This window comes from Megalobrama amblycephala, linkage group LG8, assembly GCF_018812025.1.
Source record: "Megalobrama amblycephala isolate DHTTF-2021 linkage group LG8, ASM1881202v1, whole genome shotgun sequence".
Taxonomy (NCBI): domain Eukaryota; kingdom Metazoa; phylum Chordata; class Actinopteri; order Cypriniformes; family Xenocyprididae; genus Megalobrama; species Megalobrama amblycephala.
In genome coordinates, this window is record NC_063051.1 from 31,797,461 (window position 1) to 31,819,941 (window position 22,481).

Here is a 22,481-nt window from a genome sequence, read left to right on the forward strand (position 1 = left end):
TGTGTCCATCTTCCACACACACGCACAACGAGTTGAAGAGTAACATTGAGGTTTATAGCCATATAAGGCTGCCCATGTAACATTTTAATATAAACTGTTAGAGACATGCAACTCAACTCTGATTGGTGAAATGCATCTTCAAAATGGCCCTATGAGAGGCTTTCATTTATAGAGAGGTCATAAAGTTAGAAGAAACACCAAAGAAACACCCACGTAATAACCAGAACACTTCTTTTCTGGTTTCTGTCCCAGCACCAAAGGAACATGGATGAGAAAACATCCTTTTTCTCAGAGTTTTTTGCTGTTTAATGAATGCAATTCCAAATCAGGCAATGATGAAAGACTGAAGATTTTTATCTGTGTTTTTGTGCTTAACATAATGGATCAGATTCTGATGCTATCTTGCCATCTGTTTACCTCCTAGCTCTGTTCTGCTGTGTTGATGCCCATGCACTGGAAGTGTTTCCCTAATAAGGCAATGGCGCTCCCCCCTTTTGATGCCACACAGATATGAAATGTGTTCCTGTCTTCAATTAACCTATTATAGAATGGAGTTTAAGCTCTTCAACAATCCGATTCCACTCCCCACCCTCACATATCTCTCTCCTTCCCTCTGTCCTTCTCTCCTCCCTCTTTCATTCTGATCCAGAGGGGTTGTCCCAAGAGTGGAGAGAACAGAGTGTTGCACAGTGACTGGAAGCCACAGACAGAGCAGGACCTCCACAGAGTCACTGAAGGAACGTTCATACAGCTGGATACCTTCTGGAACCGCAAGGAACCCCTACCAAAGGAGCCGAGAGGGATTGACGAAAGGAGCTTTCTTATATCTGGTTTTATTTTCGAAAGGCTAGCAAAGGAAGACAGATGACAGACTTTAGGGCAGCTCTAAAGCCCCGGTCGGGGCCTAAGCCGGGGACTGAGATCAAGACGAGCACCCCAACAAAGGTTGACTTCAGATCGTTGCTCAACAAGAAAGACGGCTCACCCAAAGCACCTGCTGCCACACCACCCCCAAGCAGCGCACCGTCAGACTTCAGGGCCGTCCTGAACAAGAAGCAAGCAGCCGAACCAGAGGAAAATGAGCAGAATTCATCAAAACCAGCACCCAAGACACCCCAGAAGGAAAAGCAAAGCGATGTCAATGGCGTAAATGGTGGCGCAATTGAAAAAAAGGTTAACGTAAAGGAAAACACAACAGCGGAGAAAAAAGGCAGCAGCGCTGATGAAGGGACACCTGAGAACAAGGAGAAAGCAAGTCCCAAGAAGAAGACAAATGATGGACAAATAACAAATGATAAAAAGGCAAAAGTTGTGAATGGAGGAGAGAAGGATGCTGGAAAGGCGCCTGCTTTCACACAGCCTCTCGGTGACATCACTGTGGTGGATGGAGAGAAGCTGAGGTTAGAGTGTCGGGTGACCTCTGACCCCAAAGCTGTCATCACCTGGATACTCGATGGGAAAATTGTGAAGCCATCCAAGTTCATTATCTTATCACAGGAAGGTATAAAAGTTGATATATATTTTAAAATTGCAATGCAAAAATACTATTGATCTTGTATTTTCTCAACAGTTCTTTATGTCTTGATTAATATAAATTTAAATGTGACAGACAAGTCCAATGTAATGTGGTAGAGTTCCTCATAAAGACAAAGGACCCGATTATACAACCGGCACAATGCGATGCTAGTCGCGAAGTGTTTTTTTGCTAGTTTCAGCTCGACGCAGTTATCATTTTCATGTCCAGTGCCACGTTGTTTAAATAGCAAATGCATTTGCATCCATCTGTTCACCCACGGGTGTGCTGGTCTGAAAACGAGGTGTGTTCAGGTGCATTGTTGGCGTGTTGCTATTTTGAGGCAACTGAAAACGACTGCGGCATTGACCAACAAAAACCTGCTCTAAAGTCAATCGCGCAGTCGTTTTCAGTTCCTCAAAATAGCAACACGCCAACAATGCACCTGAACACACCTCGTTTTCAGACCAGCACACCCATTTTTGTTATTTAAAGAGCGTGTTAGTAATATGCAGCTATAGGCGGGTGCACAACGTGCACACTTTCTGCTTATTACACACACAGGCAGCAGCACACAAACATTTTCCTCTCTGGAGAAGCCTACAGTCTTTCCGCTTGCAAATTCCGCCATGTAAATAGCGAATCCGCCATGGCGCATTTGGCTTTTAAAGGAAATGAGAGATGAGGCTCTGATTGGTTTATTGCACGTTACGCCCAAAACACACCCATAACTCATTAAGAGACTAGGTACAACCCTTTTGGACCGCTGATTTTTTCCATCTTTAAACTAGCAAAAGAGGATTCGGACACGCCCAAAGTGCACTTGCGCTTCAGACCATGTGCTAAGATCGTTAAAATAGGGCCCAAAGGCTCCAAAAGGCAGTTTTCACAGCGATACCATAGAAGAACAAATTTTGGTTCCCCAAAGAACCTTTCAGTTAACTTTTTTCTTTGTGTAAAGAACATTTGAATGAACTAAAGAACGTCTTTCCACTATAAAGAATATTTTCTGTAATGGATGTTAAAGAACCATCAATGCTTTATTTTTAAGAGTGTAGTTAATTATGTGGACAAGCTTAAACCCTCTCTTTCTAAATTCCCTACTTTAGTGTTTTGAGCTGTGTTGTAAATCACATACTGAGAGGCATGATCTTAAATCTGAGGCTGATTCATGGCCAACTGCAGCACTCAGTGAGTGTTATCTTGGCTCTTTGAACTCATTCACATTAGGTTATTCGATCTGAGGGTTTAAGGTCTCCCTATCCCATTTCACTGACATGAGACAGAATGATCATCTGGGTCACAATTAGAAAGTTCTGGAATAGCAATAGAGGATTCCCTTCAAGTCTAAATCAAACAGGGATGTGATGGGTGTCCCCCAATGCATTACATAGTGTTGTTCTGGAGGATTTTGTGTTTATAAAGCAGGGGCCAGATTTAAAATCTTCTCAAGTTTGCAAGAATGTTACCAAATGCAATTCTTAAAAAGATTTCTGATATTTCTTAAGAACATCTTCTATTTTTTCTCAGTGACAAACTTTTATTTGACAATAACAATTCAATAAATTGATTAAACATCTTACCTTTGGCGATTTAAGACAAGTTGTCAATTGTTAGATAAGTTGTTGATTTTTAGACAAGTTGTCTAAAAATCTTGAAGAAAAAAGATAAGAACATTATTAAAGATGTTTTCAGGGAACACAAAATATGGTTACACTTTATTTTGTTGGTGCACTTTAGACACTTTACTAACTATAAGTAATTTTGCAACTACATGTCAGTTAACTCTCATTGGAGTATTAGTAGACTGTTAGGTCAGAGTTAGGTGTTAGGGTTCTGGGCAGCGTTTCCCAAAAGCGTCATAAGTTGATCATAACTCCATTGCCACCAATAGAGCTACGATCAATTTAGGCTTACAATGCTTTTGGGAAATGCTACCCAGATTAGTAGAATAGGTCACACTTTATATTAGGTGTTTTTAACTACTATGTACTTACATCAAAAAATAAGTATAATGTAGTTATTGTGTTCATGTTGTATTGCAAAACACTTTTGCTGCTATTGAGATGGGATGCGGATAAGGTTAGGGACAGGTTTGGTGGTATGGGTAGGTTTAAGGGTGGTTAATGGATTAGGGATGGGTTAATAGATGTAATAGACCGTAAAATAAGTTGACATGTAGTTGCAAAGTTACTTATAGTCAGTAGAATGTGTCTGTTGGGGGAGCATCAAATTAAAGTGTTAGCAGATATTAAACAGACGGTCTACTAATACTCTAGTAATGATAGTTAGTTGACATGTAGTTGCATTAGTAGAATGTCTAAATTATTTACCCAAAATATTATTAACTTTATAGAACATATCAGTTAAGAAGACCAGACCTCTGATCTTCTTACATTTTTATCAGACATTTGTGGTGATGTATTCAAAATGAATAATTTTGTGCTACTGGAATCTTAATCAAAATCTTATATTATTTATGCAGAACAACTTTAGAATTTGAAGCTTCTGAATAATATAGAAAACAGCCGAGCTAAAATAAAAAACTTTTAGTAGCTACGTGTTTATAAGGATGATACACATTTGTCATTCAATTCTTCCTCTTGTTTTTACATCAGATGAAAAGTGTTCACTTACAATTGACAAGGCTCTACCAGAGGATGAAGGACGCTACACGTGTAGAGCAGAGAATGCACATGGTAAAGCAGAGTGTTCCTGCATGGTAACTGTAGATGGTAAGTGTCTCGTCTCCTAGACTTCTCTTCATCCAACATCCAAACATAGTACTGAGTGAGGGTGCAACAATAACAAATTCCTCCCAAAATTGATAATTAGGGTTTATTTTAAACAAATCATATATCATTTGTATTGCATTCCTCTAGATCCTTCAGATCCATCAGCAGATAAGAAGAACAGGAAGAGCTCTTCTGCAACTCCCACTACAGAAAGTGAGTAAGGACACCTGCTGTTTACTTGATCTGTTACTAGTTTATTTTTAAAGGGATAGTGCACCCAAACATGAAAAGTTGCTCATCCTTTTCAAAATCTTATGAAAGTTTTCCATTTGTGGAACATAAAAGGAGATGCTTTAAAGAATGTTCATGCTGTCCTCTTCCTAATTATTAAAGTGGATGGGGACCGGCGATTGACAAGCTCCAAAATATATACATAAAAGTAGTCCATGCTTCTCCTGGACTATATTCCAGGTCTTCATGATTACATTCAGTGTATAAAAAGGTGCAGCTTGGACATTCAGTTATAAATAACTCCTCTTGTCATACATATTTCAATATGAGGGTGAGTAAACAATGACAACATTTTCATTTTTGGCTGAACTTTTCATTTAAGAAAGCACCTTGGTGGGGGGAATAAAAATTCGTAATTTACCCACATGTTGTTCCAAACCTGCACGCATTTCTTTCTTTTGCAGAACATAAAAGAGGACATTTTGACAAATGTTATTGGTAGCCAAACTGTTTTGGTTCCCATTGATTTCCATTGTATTTTTTGTCCATGTAATGTCAGTGGGAACTGAAACTGTTTAGTTACCAACATTCATCAAAATATCTTTTTTCATGTTCCACAGAAGAAATAAAGTCATACAGGTTTGGAACGACATGAGAGTGAGTAAAGGATGACAGAATTTTCATTTTTGGGTGAACTATCCCTTTAAAGGAATAAACTTCTGTACTGTGTGTTTAAGTTTATGCACATTTGTTTATGTCCATATAACATAGAAGAAAAAATGGATGAATATTCATGCATGGGCTAAATAGTTGCATATGAATCCATTATTTTATTCAAAATCTTGTTTGCAACAAACATTTCCACTGTAAATAGGCCTTGTGTTTGTTTTGCCCCTCCTGAGGCTCACCACATGTAGTGAATATTTCAGTAACTTTCCAGAAACCACAATAATTCACCATGAAAGTTCATTATCTCTTTTTGTTGCCCTTAATCCTCTGGAAAATCTGTAGAAGCATTTAGTACATTCCTCTACTCATTTAGTAAACATTTAGTCCACTTTCAAAAATATTTGTCATTTGAGAAGATGACCCCATAGACAGGACAATGGTCATCACGCGCACTCTATCCACGGAGGATTTCCGTCCCATGGTATCTGAGGTGCTCAAACAGTTTGCCTGTACAGTAAGTAGTTTTTAACACAACTGTCACACGAGATCCTGAGTTTTAATCCATGTGATTATGGTGGAGTAAAAAATAAAGTCAGCCGACAGTGTTTTGGAACATTAGGCAACCGGCTGTACTGCTGCATTTGTTCTTCTAGTATTTCATAAGCATAGCAGCCTTTAAGACAGTTAAGTAGCTCACGTTTACATCGCAGTTATGTTCTTAACAAACAGTGTCAAAGTGATGTACAATTTAGGGCACAAAAAGCATGTAACAGGCAAATACCAGGACAGGCGGCTGAGAGTACATTGTATTCCCACAGTGCTTGTGGAAAAAACTCAGGTGTGTCCAAGCATAAGAGAGGAAATGAACGATAGGAACGAATCAGTTGGAGACAGAAGAGAAGGCCTAAAATGGTAGACTTCTGTGAGCTGAAACACATAAAGATCTGAGTGTCCTCTCTGTCTTCCTTACCCCTGTTCTCCCCCTCTCCCGCTCTCTGTGTTTGGACTGTGCTGGAGTATTAGTGGGGTTTACATGTTGCATTGTTTCTTGACGGCGATCAAACCTTAAATAAATAGTGGAGGGAGAGAGACACTGCTTCCTGGATCTTGGAGACCCTATATTTAGCATGCCCATATAAGGGGAATTCCAGCAAGACACAGTGTCCACACAGACACTCTTTCCCTGGATGCTGATCAGGAGCGGCAGTTTCCTTAGAACTCCTGTCAGTTCTCAGATGCGCCCACGGATGAATATTGACTAGATATTTTCCATTTCAATTTCCTTTTACGTGGTGCAATGATATGGTTGATTAGAGGATTGTTTGACAGTACTGAATATAGAGTATGTTATTTAGCCATTTTAAGGAGAGCGATAGAAAATTGCATTTTCGTGCAATCAAACTTTGAGGTATTAAAGGGATAGTTCACCCAAAAATGAAAATTACCCCATCCTAGGTGTATATGACTTTCTTCTTTCAGATGAACACAATTGGAGTTATATTAAATAATGTTCTGGATCTTCCAAGCTTTATAATGGCAGTGAATAGAGGATGAGATTTTGAAGCCAAAACAGTGCATCCATCCATCCATCATAAAAGATATCCACACGACTCCAGGGGGTTAATAAAGGCCTTCTGAAGTGATGCGTTTAAGAAAAATATATTTAAAACTAAAATAACTACCTTCCGGTAGACGGCTGTACGCAGCTTTGACGTCTCTCGCTGTTCAAACAAATAGGGCAAACTCAAGCTCCTCTTCTCTAATATCAAAATCCTCTAACATTTCTCTTTAAAAGTTCTCGTTTTAGACTTCTAATTCGTGACCGGTGTTTTGTTTTGCTCTATCCTCTGCGCTTCCGCGTTCGTCATTGCGTCATGCGTCAGGTCAGAGGTCACTCTTTCACCGTAAATCGATGCGTTCGGCCATTATTGTGGTTATTAAATTATTATATTAGTTATTATGGTTAATAAAGTTTTAAATATGGATATTTTTCTTACACAAACGCATCGCTTTGCTTCAGAAGCCGTTATTAACCTCCGGAGCCACGTGGATATCTTTTATGATGGATGGATGCACTTTTTTTGGGATTCAAAATCTCATTATTTAATACAACTCCGATTGTATTTGTCTGAAAGAAGATAGTCATATACACTAGGATGGCTGGAGAGTGAGTAAATCATGGGGTAATTTTCATTTTTGGGTGAACTATCCCTTTAAAATACACATAAAAACAAGTATTGTGACTTCACTCATTTAAATGTTTTTCAAATATGCCAGTTTTAATTAATATGCACATATTTGTATTAGACCAACAACACAAAAAATACAGACTCCACAGAATGTTTTTTTTTTTTTTCCTTTGGTTGGTCATTTTCAGACCTCTTCTGTCTTCTGTATTTATGCTTGTAGTACCTCCCCTTTACTACAAGCATAAATACAGAAGACAGAAGAGGTCTGAAAATGACCAACCAAAGGAAAAAAAAAAAAAAACATTCTGTGGAGTCTGTATTTTTTGTGTTGTTGGTCTAACAGTTCACCCAAAAATGAAAATTCTCTCATCATTCATGTTGTTCCAATCCTGTTTGACTTTTTTTTTTCTGTGGAAAAAAAAAAAATATTTGGAGAAATGTCTGCATTTTTTTAATCATGGAAGTCAATGGCAACCAAAACTGTTTGGGTACCAACATTCTTCAGAACAGTCAGGTTTAGAACGACACGATCGAGGATGAGTAAATGATGACAGAATTTTCATTTTTGGGTGAAATTTCCTTTTAATTAATTAATTATGTAAATAAGTCTCTCTAAAGATTTACAGTAGATCCTGTTTTTCTAATTTACATCAATACATGCTCTATATCTTTTGCAGATGAAGCCAGAATAAAGAAGAAACCAGCTCCCGCCAAACAGGGTAAGATTATCTTCCCACTAACCCTTACATAATCATACTAGGAATATTTCAAGGCCATGTACAAAAACACTTTCCAGTGTCTTGCAAAATTCAGACAAAGAGAGAAAATACAGAGTAATTTATCATGAGAGTGCTGAATGTGAACTTCTGCTCTCCTATGATGCCATGCAGGTTCTCCACCTCAGTTTCTGCAGTTCTCTGGAGATCAGAAGATCAGGGCAGGAGAAAAGGTGGAGCTGTTGGGCAACTTTGGAGGGTCGGCACCAATAACTTGCACCTGGCTCAAATTTAAAAAGCCGGTAGGAAGAGTTGGAGGAGGACAGAGAGTTTATAAGATGACAGATCAGTGGTTCCCAAACATTTTGTCTCCATAGAGTGATTTTTTGACGGTACCCTAAACCCTACAAAACAAAATAAATACATTTCCCACATGTGCATCTCTTTTAGCTAAAAATGACAGCACAAATACTTATTGTAAATATACATTTAAAAAACACAACACAATGATCTGATCAGGATTTTTACAGCCAAAACTGATCACTGATTTCTTGTCATCTTGATCGGCCGATACAGATCCCGATACCATTTTTTTATGGGGGTCGGTATTGGTTTACAGTCATTGTAACTGAATTGAATTGATGAATTGATAAAATACTGTAGGTTGATATTCAAATAAACTTTAAAAATATTAAATTTAGTTGTAAATATTCACTTTTAAATATTAATTTTATTAATAGTAGTATATCAGATGTATATATTGAATGGTTTATTCATTTAAGTAAATACATTACATGACTTTTAATTTAGTTGCATTTTTGGTACATCAGTTTGATATAAAAATGGTTAAAAAAAAAATCAATTTTAAAATGTGGTGAAATTAATAAGAAAATGAAGGCATTTCCCATAGTACATACTATGATGCATTATATACTCTTCTCCTGTTTAGATCCAGCCAGGAAGTGGAGGTATTTCCATAGAGACCACAGAGAACAGCAGTCAGCTGACAATCACAGCGAGTGACCAGGATCACTGTGGCTGCTACACTCTAGAACTGCAGAATAAATTTGGCACCAAGCAGGCCTCACTCAATCTCACCATCGTAGGTATGGGAATAAACAAAGACAGGAAGTGACACATAATGAGAGGAGGAGGCAGATGGGATTATGATAGACTGTAAACACATATTTATATGTGTGTGTGTGTGTGTGTGTGTGTGTGTATGTGTGTTATTTTGGGTTTGGTCACTTATTTCTTTATAGAATTCCTCTAAAAAAAAATCTAAAAATATTCATTTGTGGCTGTCTCCAGTTATGGAGCAGTGAGCTAGAGACTGCGTGCTTGTTGCCTCCCATGCCGGAGACCCGGGTTTGAGGCCCGCACAGAGCTGGGCAAGCAGGGCCTGAGGGGTTACATATATATATAAAGTACTGTGCAATTATGGAGCAGTAAGAAATTATGAGCATATTGACATAAAGCACATTTACTAGTAGTCTCCCTACCTTTCTATGCATAGCTATCTAACTATTGCTGACCTTTCCCATGTAAATCTGCGTCCCAGATAAGCCAGATCCCCCAGCCGGCATCCCTGCTGCTTCCGACATCCGCAAGTCCTCACTCACCCTCTCTTGGTACGGCCCTACTTACGATGGGGGCAGCATCGTCCAGTCATACAACCTGGAGATCTGGAACTCGATGGACAACACATGGAATGACCTGACCTCCTGTAACAGCACCTCGTACCACGTCCAGAACCTTCTCGGCGACCGTCAGTATAAGTTCCGTGTCCGAGCTGTTAATGTGTATGGAGTTGGAGAGCCCAGTGCAGAATCTGAGCCCATTAAAGTGGGAGTGGAGGAGATAACAGGTGAGAATGAACATCCGTGAGATACGTTCTGTTACTATTGATCGAGAAAGCTCCAAATATCTGAATCCACTAGTGAAAATGCCTTCATTTTGCATTCTTTTCTGATTTAATACAAACATTTTTATGACAAATTATATTATCATCATAACAATTTGAATGAAAAGTTGAGAAATGTACATGAATTTCAAAATTTCTCTTGCTTTAATGGCAACAGCACTCGACCGTAAACTCCACATGTGCAAAACTCAATGGAAGCAAATAAATGTATATAGGCTTATTTAAATAATATAGATGTAAAATGTTATTGTTTAAATTTTTCAAAAGACTAAATGTTCAACTTTTGCCCAGGTTTAGTTGGGGAAAAAGATATTCAGTTTGAATACCCTAAAGTATAAATATGATGATCTAATGCACTACTTAAAAAACTAATCTTTTAAAACTTTCCCAATCTCTTCCAGTGAAAAAGGAAGAGGAGGAAGTTGGAGCCACTGTGTCTGACGATGGTATGAAGTTCAAGCAATTAGCCCACCGATCCACCCCTCCTGAATCCAAAGTTTACTAACATGACTCCCACATGGTCAGTCTGAAACATATCCTGTTCATTTCACAGATGAGGAGAAAGAACCAGAATACAGAGATGTGGCCATTAAGAAAGACTGTAGCGTTAAGGACTTCTATGATATAGAGGACCGCTTAGGAACGTAAGAGATGCGTCTATTGTAGCCCTTTTAGATTTACTGTACCAGATTTTTATTCTCTTTTCCAATTCTCATGGCCTTTCTATTGTCTCTACAAGGGGTAAATTTGGTCAAGTCTTCAAATTATTGGAGAAGTCCACCAAGAAGGTATGGGCAGGGAAGTTCATCAAGGCATTCTCACAAAAGGAAAAGGAGAACGTGAGGCAGGAGATTGACATCATGAATAGCCTCCATCACCCCAAGCTGGTGCAGTGTGTGGATGCCTTTGAGGGAAGGTCTGACATGGTCATGGTCCTGGAGATGTGAGTCCCTAAACTATCATATATCATCCAAGCATGCAAAGGCTTCCCTGCTGAAAGATCCAGCATTGCTGATCACAAGAATAGGTTTTGCATGCTGGGATCAGCTTGGGATGCTGGTTGCTGGTTTGTTGGTCCACCAGTTAGACCAGCACACTGCCAGCATTATACCAGCATAAACATGGAATTCATGCTGGTTTATTCTTGATGTTTCAGCAGGGTACACTCTAAAAAATTGTTGGGTTAAAAACAACCCAAGTTGGGTTGAAAATGGACAAACCCAGTGGTTGGGTTAAATGTTTGCCCAACGTGTTGGGTAGTTTTATTTAACCCAACTATTGTTTAAAAATGACTATATGGCTGGCTTAAAATAACCCAAAATAGGTTCGAAATTAAAAATCAGACACATAATTATTAGAGGCAACAATAATAATCAATTTAATAAATGTTTAATTATTGTTCATTAAATTTATTAAAAATTGTTAATTTATTAAACATATTAATAAATGTTCATTTCCAAAATATTTTGGGCTCATTTCAAGCAAGCAATACAGTAATTAAAAATTGAGTTTATTTAAAAGAGTTAAATAAAACTACCCAGCAGGTTGGGCAAACATTTAACCCTGGGTTAAAACAACCCAGTTACTGGGTTTGTCCATTTTCAGCCCAGCTTGGGTTGTTTATAACCCATCATTTTTTCACCAAAGGGACCTAATGTAATGAACGTCCCAACATGGAACAAGTTTTTATTCAGTCAACCTGTGTTATGTTACACTCTGGGTTAAAAACAACCCAAGTTGGGTTGAAAATGGACAAACCCAGCGATTGGGTTGTTTTAACCCAGTGAATGGGTTAAAAGTTTGCCCAACCTGCTGGGTAGTTCTATTTAACTCAACTATTGTTTAAAAATAACCCAAAGTGTGTTGAAAATAACCTTTATTAATAAGTTTAATGAATAATAATTAAACAATAAACATGTATTCAATTGCTTAATTTGATTATTAGTGTTACCTCTATTAATTATGTGTCTGATTTTTCATTTCCAACCTATTTTTGGTACTTTTAAGTCAGCAATATAGTTATTTTTAAACAATAGTTGAGTTAAATAAAACTACCCAGCAGGTTGGGCAAACATTTAACCCAGTTGCTGGGTTAAAACAACCCAATCACTGGGTTTGTCCATTTTCAACCCAACTTGGGATGTTTTTAACCCAGCATTTTGTGTTCCCTGGTGTCTTTAAACAGGCTGTGATGTTTGGTAGTTGTTTTTTCAACACCTTTAAATCATTCCACCAGTTTAGCTTTTTATGGCGAAGGTGGAATGTAAAATCCAGCACCCTGTGATTGGAGAAGTGCGTGTCATATGTCCTTATATAGTGAGATGGAGAAACAGTGAGGTGGGGAGGACAGAGCATGGATGCTCTCTTTCTTAGCTTGGCAGCCATGATGGAAAATTTCCCAGATTTAAATCTCCCTGACTGTAAGAGAACTGTTTAGCACCGCAGGCACAGACACTGTTCATATGTTTGTTAAATGGAATGTGCATAAACAGTTCTAATGCAGTGAGATTGCAGTCTGACAGTGATCGGTTAGCATCTCTTAATGATGATGTCATTGTGGTCCCTCATTGGCTGCAGGATCTCTGGAGGTGAGTTGTTTGAGCGAATCGTTGATGAGGATTTCGAGCTGACTGAGCGAGAGGTGATTAAGTACATGCTGCAGATCATAGATGGAGTCCAGTTTATCCACAAGCAGGGCATTGTCCACCTGGATCTCAAACCTGAGAATATCATGTGCATCAACAAGACGGGAAGCAAGATCAAACTTATTGACTTTGGACTTGCTCGAAGGCTAGGTAAACAAGAGTAAACAACTTCAAAAACAAGCACAGAGTCTGTTTTTGTTTGGCACAGTTGTGATGTTGTTGTTGTTGATTTCAGAGGATTCTGGATCTCTGAAGGTTCTTTTTGGAACTCCTGAGTTTGTAGCTCCGGAGGTGATCAACTATGAGGCTATCAGCTACCCAACAGACATGTGGAGTATTGGCGTCATCTGTTACATTCTGTGAGTGACCAATCTCTAACCGTCGCTAACACGTAAAGACAAAGTAATCAATGCTGAGGACTGGAAACATTTCCTTTTAAGGCCGTTATTAGTTTTTGGACAACTCGCTTTCCAAGCTTGCTTTTTCAATTTATCATATAAACACAATTTTGATACCTTGGAGGCAGAATATAAATATTTAAACTGACTTGTGTCAGTTACTTTTATCTGCAGGTTACAACGGGGTTAATGGCCCCCTGTAGTAAAAGACAGTTTTTGAATTATTATTTTTTTCCAAAACACTAAATAGCAATAAAAAAAACACTTCAATAGTTTCCTAAACATCTGTTTTTTTTTTTTTGCTATGAACTGCAATAATCGTCCTGATTCATGAGGGCATTGGGTGTGTCTAATTTGCAGTAATTTGATTAAAAATGTATTTTTTTTTTTAAATACATGAGAAACCTATAAAATATATTTTATATACTGTTTTCAATACTGTCGATAAAGTGAAAATAAGTTATCCACAGCCATGAAATATTGCCTCTATATCTATAAATATTGCTTATAAACTATATCACTATATTATTGACTGTAAAACTATAAGACGTTTGGCATTTCTTTTTACAAAATGCACACTTTATTGACTATGTTACACCATAGTCAATAAAAAAGAATATATATCTGTTCAAAAATTTGGTCTTGGTATGATTTTTTATGTTTTTAAAATAAGTCTCTTATGCATACCAAGGCTGCCTTTATCTGATCAAAAATACTCAAAACAATAATATTGTGAAATATTATTACAATTTAAAAGAACTTTTCGAATTTATTTGAATATATGTCTAATCGATTAATCACATCTAACATAAGTTTGTGTTTTATTGTATTTATATAATGAGTGTGTGTGTGTGTGTGTGTGTGTGTGTGTGTGTGTGTGTGTGTGTGTGTGTGTGTGTGTGTGTGTGTATACTCTAAAAAATGCTGGTGTTGTTTCAACCCAAATTTGGGTCAAATATGGACAAACCCAACCATTGGTTTAAATTTAAAAAAAAAAAAAAAAATTATGGCGTTGTCCATATTTGACCAAAATTGGGTAGAATCAACATTGTTCTGAAACAGCATTTTTTACACACACACACACACACACACACACACACACACACACACACACACACATAAAGACATAATAATACAGTACATACACATATATCTGACCCTGGACCACAAAACCAGTCATAAGGGTCAAATTTTTTTAAATTAAGATTTATACATCATCTAAAAGCTGAATAAAGTAAGCTTTCCATTGATGTATGTATTTTGGCCAAGATACAACTATTTGAAAATCTGGAATCTGAGGGTGCATAGAAATCTAAATATTGAGAAAATCGCCTTTAAAATTGTCCAAATGAAGTCCTTAGCAATGCATATCCACTCACAATAATAGATTTTTGATATATTTACGGTAGGAAATTTACAAAATATCTTCATGGAACGTGATCTTTACTTAATATCCTAATGATTTTTGGCATAAAAGAAAAATTGATAATTTTTGACCCATACAATGTATTGTTGGCTATTGCTACAAATATACCCATGTGACTTATGACTGGTTTTGTGGTCCAGGGTCACACATATTATGTGCACACAAACTTCAGTGTCACATGATCCTTCAGAATCAGTCTAATGCAGTCTAATTTAGTGCTTGTAACATTTCTTATTTTTATCATTGTTAAAAACAGTGCTACTTCATATTTTTGTGGCACATTTATTTCAGAGTTCTATGATGAATAGGAAGCTAAAAAGCATTTATTTTAAATAGATTTCTTCATAGAAGTCTTCACTGTCACTTTTGATCAATTTAATGCATTCTTGTTAATAAACATATTAATTTCTTAAAAAAAAAAAAAAACTTACAGACCCCAGAATAATATAGTTTTTAATCGTTATATGTTTTAGGACCAGGCCTTAAGAAATGCTTTAAGTCCTTATGCGGTAACAGAATCAAAGATCATTGCCTGACACCCTTTCTCTTGTTTACCCTCAGTGTCAGTGGTCTTTCACCATTCATGGGAGACAATGACAATGAAACCCTCGCCAATGTCACCTCAGCCACCTGGGATTTTGAGGATGAGGCATTCGATGAGATTTCAGATCAGGCCAAAGACTTCATCAGCAGTCTCCTAAAAAAGGACATGAGGTAAGATGAAAGCTGAACAGAAGAAAGATCACTTTTATGGAAATACCAACATTGTTCCAAGTTAATCAAATGACCCTTTTAGAGCACTCTGTAGATGTTCATCTTGAGCTCTTGGCACAGACCCTTAACAAAGAACCCAGTTAAATCTACATTATTGTAAATGATGAGTGTAATTGACCAAGTTGATTATCACTTAAATGTATTAGTGCATGCTGAATGTTGAGAAGCACATTTTGAGCATTTGATCTGGATTCTGTGACCCTATAAATGCCACGCTGTAGGGCCAGGCTGACCTGCGCTCAGTGTTTTGAGCACTCCTGGCTCAAACAGGACACCAGAAATATGGAGGCTAAACAGCTGTCCAAAGAGAGGATGAAGAAGTACATCCTGAGACGCCGCTGGCAGGTGAGAGCACTGCGTTTTATTTTGATTTATTCGTTTAACAAAGAATGAGATTTAAAGGAAACTGTTTTCTTGGTGGAAGTAGCAGAGTTTAGACTTCATGTTTGTGAGTGTCTGTGCAGAAAACAGGGAACGCAGTGCGAGCAATCTCCAGGTTCAGCTCTATGGGAATGTTAGGAGGGATCGGACCAAAGAAAAGCTCTCCGACTGACGGTATTGGCTCAGCAGACAATTTTCACATTGTTACAGTATATAGATTGCAAAAGTGCTTTTTCAGTGGCTTTGGTTTCGGAAGTATTTTTTCCATTAATTTCTCCCATAGGGATTTCAAAGAAGTCTTTGTTAAAGCGTTTTAAGCCATGAACCAAGCTACGAGGTGAATCATAACATTACAAACTTTGATTTGAAGCAAAAAAAAAGGTACAAGTCTTTACACTTAAGGTCTTTAGTGAGGGAAAGAACTACAATCCCATGAAGCATTGCAAACAGCATAATCGAATTAAAAACAATGGAGAAATATAAAACTACTCATTTAAAAATGTTGAGTTTATTGCAAAATATATATTCAATTATTTAAGTATTTTGAGAGCATATAGGAAGACTGACTCGATTATGTTAATTGCGGTGCTTCGTGGGAGTGGGCGGAGCTAATGGTGCGTTCAAGTCCGTATTTACCAGGTGGAAAGTTGATCTTTTCGACATGACTTGAACGCACCATAACAAGATCTTTCAGGGCATTTTTCTTGTTTCGACTCTATTTCTGTACAGCATCATGGGTAATGTAGTTTTTCACCACATATTCTGCTGCATGATTTTTTTCAAACCAAGTTGAAATCATGCAAGCTGAGATCTTCATCAGAAGTAAATACCATCGATTAGCAACCTCGTATCTCACAGTAAGGTTGTCTTTAAAGGCTTTATAAGTTTTCTCTATGGAGTTTTTACTTCCGGATCCTGCCTGTTGCACTCTATTGCATATTAAATGCCATATATGTAAAAATATTGATTGTATATAAATATAATATAAACGTGTGTGTGTTTAGAAGAGGCTCCTGTATCGTTCCTTGAGAGTGTGGAGGATGAAAACCGCAGCCCTGAGGCTCCCACCTTCTCCTCTGTCATACAGGATGTGGAAGTGGTGGAAGGCAGCGCTGCCCGCTTTGACTGCAAGATTGAAGGTAATGACCTTTGACCTCAAAGGCTATTATACTTTTAGCGCTGTTAAAATTTTTTCATTTAAAATAACTGTTTCTGTTTGAATATATTTTAAAATGTATTTTATTTCTGTGATCAAAACTGAATTTTCAGCATCATTTCTACAGTCTTCAGTGTCACATGATCCTTCTGAAATCATTCTAATATGTGTTATGATTTGCTTCTAAAGAAACCTTTCTTATTATTATCAATAATATAAAAAAAAAAGCTGTGCTTCTTAATATTTTAGTGGAAACCTTGATATATTTTTCTTTGATGCTGAAATGAACAGCTTTTATGCATCCTTGCTTAATAAATGTATTAATTTCTTTAAAAAAAATCTTGTAAGTGAGTGCTTCCCAGTGAAATAAGAGGTTCTTAGAGATATCCATAAAAGGTAAATCCTAATGTGCTAAAGCAGAGGAAATGCCTTTCCAGTGTCTAAACATCTTAGGGACTGAAGCAATTTTTTTTAAAAAGAAAAACATGTATGTGCTAATGTTATCAGCTATGATCATTAGTCTCATTAGATCATTAGTCTCTATTTCCTTTAAATTCCACAGGCATATCAACCATTTGGTTGAGCAGGTTTTTAAAAAGCCTTTTATTCACTATTTTGTATAAACCTATTTTAATCTCTTTTAGTGTCTCAAAAAGAAAAAATAGTTGGGTCATTATACAGAATTGGTTCAAATTCAGAGTTTAAAGTATCTTTAAAAAAGGTGTTTTTCCACAAATTTTCTATGTATGCAAATTGTATAATATCCAAGGTACACATTTCTAGTAATTGCGTTAATTCTCATATTGTATTTTTAGAACGTTTTGGAATATTTTTCCTCTCCCCAAATTTGTCACTACCAAAACACAATAATAAATAATAATAACAGAGGTGTAAAGTATTTTTAGTTACTGTATCTTTTTGGCTACTTTGTAGTTGTACTGAGTATCAAAGATATTAGCAACTGTTACTCTCTACTTGACTACATTTTTGAACAAGTAAATATACTCTTTACTCCACTACATTTGTGATGAGTAATGCAATTACAAATTACATTTTTCATGGCAGCTCAATTTTTCTGCAGCAGTTTGTTTCTGATATAAAGAAGTGATATCGCCATCTAAGGGCATTGAAGGTACAATATCTTGTGCATTTTGTCTTTACTCACCCAAACTTGTCAACAAGGCATGTGTGAGTGCATTAGCAGGTAGATGCTGAATCGCAGGTGTTTGATTTAGGAGATGAGGTCATGACTAGAGCCGGTGATGAGACCGAAACCAGCACATCCAGTGCTAGTTAGCATTATTTTATTTATCCTCTATATTGACAAGACCTTCATGAAGGATATTGGTTTATGGCCTTTTTGTGCACTTGAGCTTAACTGAAACTTGAGAGTTTGTAGATGTTTAAGAGGCTATTGAGTCGACCTTGATTTATTGCAACATTAAGGTGTTCAGTTTTATTTTGATTTTAGAAAATAAACATGATTTTTTAATCTTACAAATCAACTGTTTTTCATTTTCACTGGCATGTCTCAGGTGTTGAGGACTAGTGCATCTTTGAACCTACATTCAGTACGAGTAAAATACTTAAGTACTGTTAAAATCAGATACTTTAAGGCCCGGTTTCAAAGACAGGGCTTAGATTAGGCCTCAGTTCAATTAGGTTATTTAAGTAGCTTTTATAAAAATCATCGCTGGTGTGCATCTTCAGATAAAACAATTGCACTGACATATTTTAAGATATGTCAGTACAAGTTGCTTTCAGTTAAAACAGCTCAAACATGCATTTTAGTCTGGGACTAGCTTAATCCTTGTCTGCGAAACCAGGGGTAAGACTTTTACTCAAGTTGTATTGTTACTTGTAACTTGTAGTGGAGTCATTTCCATTGTAAGGTATCTGTACTCAAGTATGGTTTGCAGGTACTCTCTGTTTAATAAGAAGGGTTACATTGATCAAGATTTTGCTGACATCTACCTTGTAAATATATTTTTTGCTATTTTATTAAAAAGAATTCACAGGTAAACAATAACAATTACAATTTTAATAATGTTTCAAGTTTAATTAAATAGATTTGTTGTATTTTGAATCCAGTCTTTCTTCGTAAAAGGCATAAAGTTTATCATACTGATTTCAAAGTTAAGGATTCATTAGTTTGATCCAAACACTATAATAACATCTTAGTTGATCCTTCAATTTACTTTATTTTTTGACAAAACATCCCATGTTTCGGTCATGACAGTAATGTGTTGGTAGTGACAGTAACAGTGTTTTTTGGGGACATATCCCTTTCCTAACCACTTCCTATACAGTAATCATCAATATTGTGAGGATTCTTTTGACCTTCTGCTCTCCCTTTAATATGACGAAATTCAAAAGAAACCAAAAATGAGAAAGCTTGTAGATTTGGGTGGAGATATGATCATCATCAGTCAGAAAATTAGCAAATCAGCTTTTACCACAACATGGTGCACCGCTCCATGATTTTTATGATTTAATATTGATTTACTTTGTTTTCTGCACTCAAAGGGTACCCAGACCCCGAGGTTGTGTGGTACAAGGACGACCAGCCTATTAAGGAGACGCGTCACTTCCAGATCGACTATGAAGAGGACGGCCACTGTAGCCTGGTGATCTCAGAGGTTTGCCCCGATGATGATGCCAAGTACACCTGCAAAGCCGTCAACAGCCTGGGAGAAGCAACCTGCACCGCTGAACTGCTGGTGGAGTTCATGCAGGAGGAGGAAGGAGACGGTGAAGGAGAGGAGGAGGACTGAATAATGATGGAAACAGAAGTGAAGAATGACTGAATACCACAGGAACTATGAATATCTTAAACATTTAGTTTCAATTCTTCTTTTTTTTTTTTTTTACACCATCTTTATGTTTCTTCTTACTGCCTAGAATAGCTTGGAAAAAGCAAAACTGTTTCTGAGTAAAACAGTTCGCCAAGATCAAAGACATTCCTGCTTGTGCCTTTCTGTCCGGAAAATTATCCCAACTGATTTACCAAAAGGGACTACAAAACTGAATATGACAACCATATGCCTGTATAGCAACCCTTTCATGTTGGGACAACAAAAATAACAACAACAATAACAAAAAAAAAAAAAAACGCTTGTTTTATCGGACTGATCACATCACATTGATATCATCTATGTCAGTAATTTTTCATGAGTCAGTATACATTTGCACATTTTACATTTTAAGTCTGCACTGCAGTGCAATCTAGTGGTAAAAACACGACAATGCTTTTTAAAAACGCTTCTATATTATATATCTATAGTATGTTGTCAATATCAATATGAAGACAATTTAAATCCAGTTGGAGACCTCACTGTATGAAGATATTAACTTTTTTGTTATTTTTGGCATTTTTTCTAATGATTATATTGTGTTTTATTTAATAGTTATAAGAATTATTGTTTCTAAATGACTGAATCGTTTAGAAACTGTAGTTCAGTGAATCTCAACCTTTTTTGAGTAATGGACCCCCGTCATATTTGGACCATCCTCAAGGACCCCAGAATAAAATTTGCTTATTGGTATCATTAATTTCTTTGTGACGACCAAATGCAATAAAGTATAATTTGCTACTACGTTAGTTGACTTGTCCTATATTTAGTCATATCGTCAGTTATATTATACATATATTATCTTCTTCTTTTATGGGAACAAAAATTCATATTCAGATAAGTGATATAAGGACCACTATAGCGATCCATGGACCCCTGGTTGAGAAACACTGCTGTAGTTGATAGAAGGAAGTGACTAGCATTAGACTCCTGAAATACAAAGAACTGTCTGTGCTGCTTCCACTTTGAGTTCATTTTGCCTTTTTTAGTTAATTCACTTGCATGACAGAACAATGAGGTGAATTTTGTGCGGCAACCTGCAATACAAAGCTTCATGTCATATTTATGACCCTGTACAGGCTTCTGCTGCCTTTGAGTGTCTGCACTATTCTCTGAGAATGAATTAATCATAGTATTAAGACTCAGACCTGTTTTGTCTTTTGATTTTTCACTTAAACTTCCCATCACATCAGAAGTAGCGTATTATATCTTGACACAAATCAACAAATCTAAGCGGCCCTGTATTTATTCATTTTATTCAGCATAACTGGCAGTGATTATCTGATTATCTGGTCATATAAATAAAGTGTTTCCCTTCTGTGCTTTTGTGACATTTTTATTGTTGTTATTATGTAAAGATGGTTTAATGACATGCAATGCTACAGTTTCTATACAGGCTGTTCAAAGCACAGCACACTATGTAACTTTTTTTTGGTTCAAAATTAACAAAATTTAAATAATAAGTCAATACATCATCGATCCTTTTTCCATAACGTGTTTTTTCTTACCCTGATTCACTATGGTAAACCTACTATTTTAGACCTGTCAAGATGGTTTTTGCAGGAAATTGCATCACTCGCCTATGCGCAGTGTTGTTACTTTTAAGTAATGCATGACAATATTGCATTACTCCCTAAAAGAGTTCCGACTTGGAATAGTCACTGATGACTATTTATAACATGTTTAAGTGTTGATCATTGAAGCCAATCACAGACCTATCTGTTGAGCGCGTGAACACAAAAGCCAATCAGAGGTGTTTAAGTATCCGCTCAACAGCGCTCAAAGCATCACTTTTTTTTTTAAGATTTATTTTTGCCATTTTTGCCTTTTATTATGATAGGAGAGTTACTAGACAGGAGGCGAAGTGGGAGAGAGAGAGGGGGACGGGATCGGGAAAGGACCACGGCGCTAACAAAGCATCACATTTTTACAATTTTAGTACCAACTTCAGTAGCAAGTTTTGACAACTCTACTCCCTAAAAAACTAATTAACTAATTATGTTACGTAGATACTTTTTATGGAAAGTAATGCGTTACATTACTTTTTGTTTCTTTTTCTCAACAAGGCTGGCATGTTTTTGTTTGTTTTTATAACAACAAAAAAGTTATATTTTTGGCAAACGTAAAGGGCCCTTTCACACCAAAAGTGAAATGAATAAGCCTCAGGCTGAAGGAAATGCACGTTCACACCTGTACAGTAGAGGGCGCAGTTCAAACAAACAAGCCTTTCAGCTGTGCTGCCATTCGGGAATACAGAAGAACAGGATGCAGGAGGAGTAGTAAATACTCACATTTAGTTTAGAACTAGTCTAGAATAACCATCATGTTTACACAGCGTGGTGAACCATTGAAATTTCAAAACACTTGTGATGTAATAAAGCCTCGTTTACTGAAATCACAAGATTTTGGCAGTTTGATACACACTCCAAACTACTGATTTGAAACAAAAGATTTGAGTGTTTTGAAATCACTTATCACTAGATATTGTTGAATAAAGTCGTTATTTTGTTTTTTTGGTGCACAAAAAGTATTCTCGTCTCTTCATAACATTAAGGTTGAACCACTGTAGTCACATGAACTGTTTTAAATATGTCTTTAGGAGCTTTCTGGGCACTGAAAGTGTTCATTATCTTGCTGTCAATGCAGGCCTCACTGAGCCATCAGATTTCATCAAAAATATCTTTATTTGTGTTCTGAAGATGAACGAAGGTCTTATGTGTGTAGAATGACATGAGGGTGAATAATTAATGACAGAATTTTCATTTTTGGGTGAACTAACCCTTTAATGCATTAAGCGATGTTAAAGGGACAGTTCATCCAAAAATGAAAATTTTGCCATTACTTAATCACCGTCAAGTTGTTCCAAACTTGT

The 22,481-nt window shown here is 36.7% G+C and overlaps 1 protein-coding gene across 1 annotated transcript; it reads left to right on the forward strand.

Moving 5' to 3' along the window:
* The first annotated feature begins 286 nt into the window (after positions 1-286).
* On the forward strand, positions 287-20,931 carry mylkb (myosin light chain kinase b). The gene is made up of 17 exons (XM_048200564.1): positions 287-1,501; positions 4,132-4,248; positions 4,396-4,461; positions 8,015-8,056; positions 8,228-8,355; positions 9,003-9,159; positions 9,615-9,920; positions 10,379-10,423; positions 10,531-10,621; positions 10,717-10,920; positions 12,555-12,772; positions 12,858-12,981; positions 15,008-15,160; positions 15,442-15,565; positions 15,685-15,775; positions 16,606-16,740; positions 19,284-20,931. The coding sequence occupies exons 1-17, from the start codon at positions 865-867 to the stop codon at positions 19,529-19,531; spliced, it is 2,886 nt and encodes a 961-aa protein (XP_048056521.1). The 5' UTR covers positions 287-864; the 3' UTR covers positions 19,532-20,931.
* Positions 20,932-22,481: the final 1,550 nt, after the last annotated feature.

Excerpts from the sequence above, each read along its gene's own strand:
- mylkb (XM_048200564.1), top strand. The coding sequence starts at position 865 with ATGACAGACTTTAGGGCAGCTCTAAAGCCCCGGTCGGGGCCTAAGCCG. Across the intron at positions 9,160-9,614 it reads ACTCAATCTCACCATCGTAG|ATAAGCCAGATCCCCCAGCC; the intron begins GTATGGGAATAA and ends TCTGCGTCCCAG. Across the intron at positions 12,773-12,857 it reads TGGACTTGCTCGAAGGCTAG|AGGATTCTGGATCTCTGAAG; the intron begins GTAAACAAGAGT and ends TGTTGATTTCAG.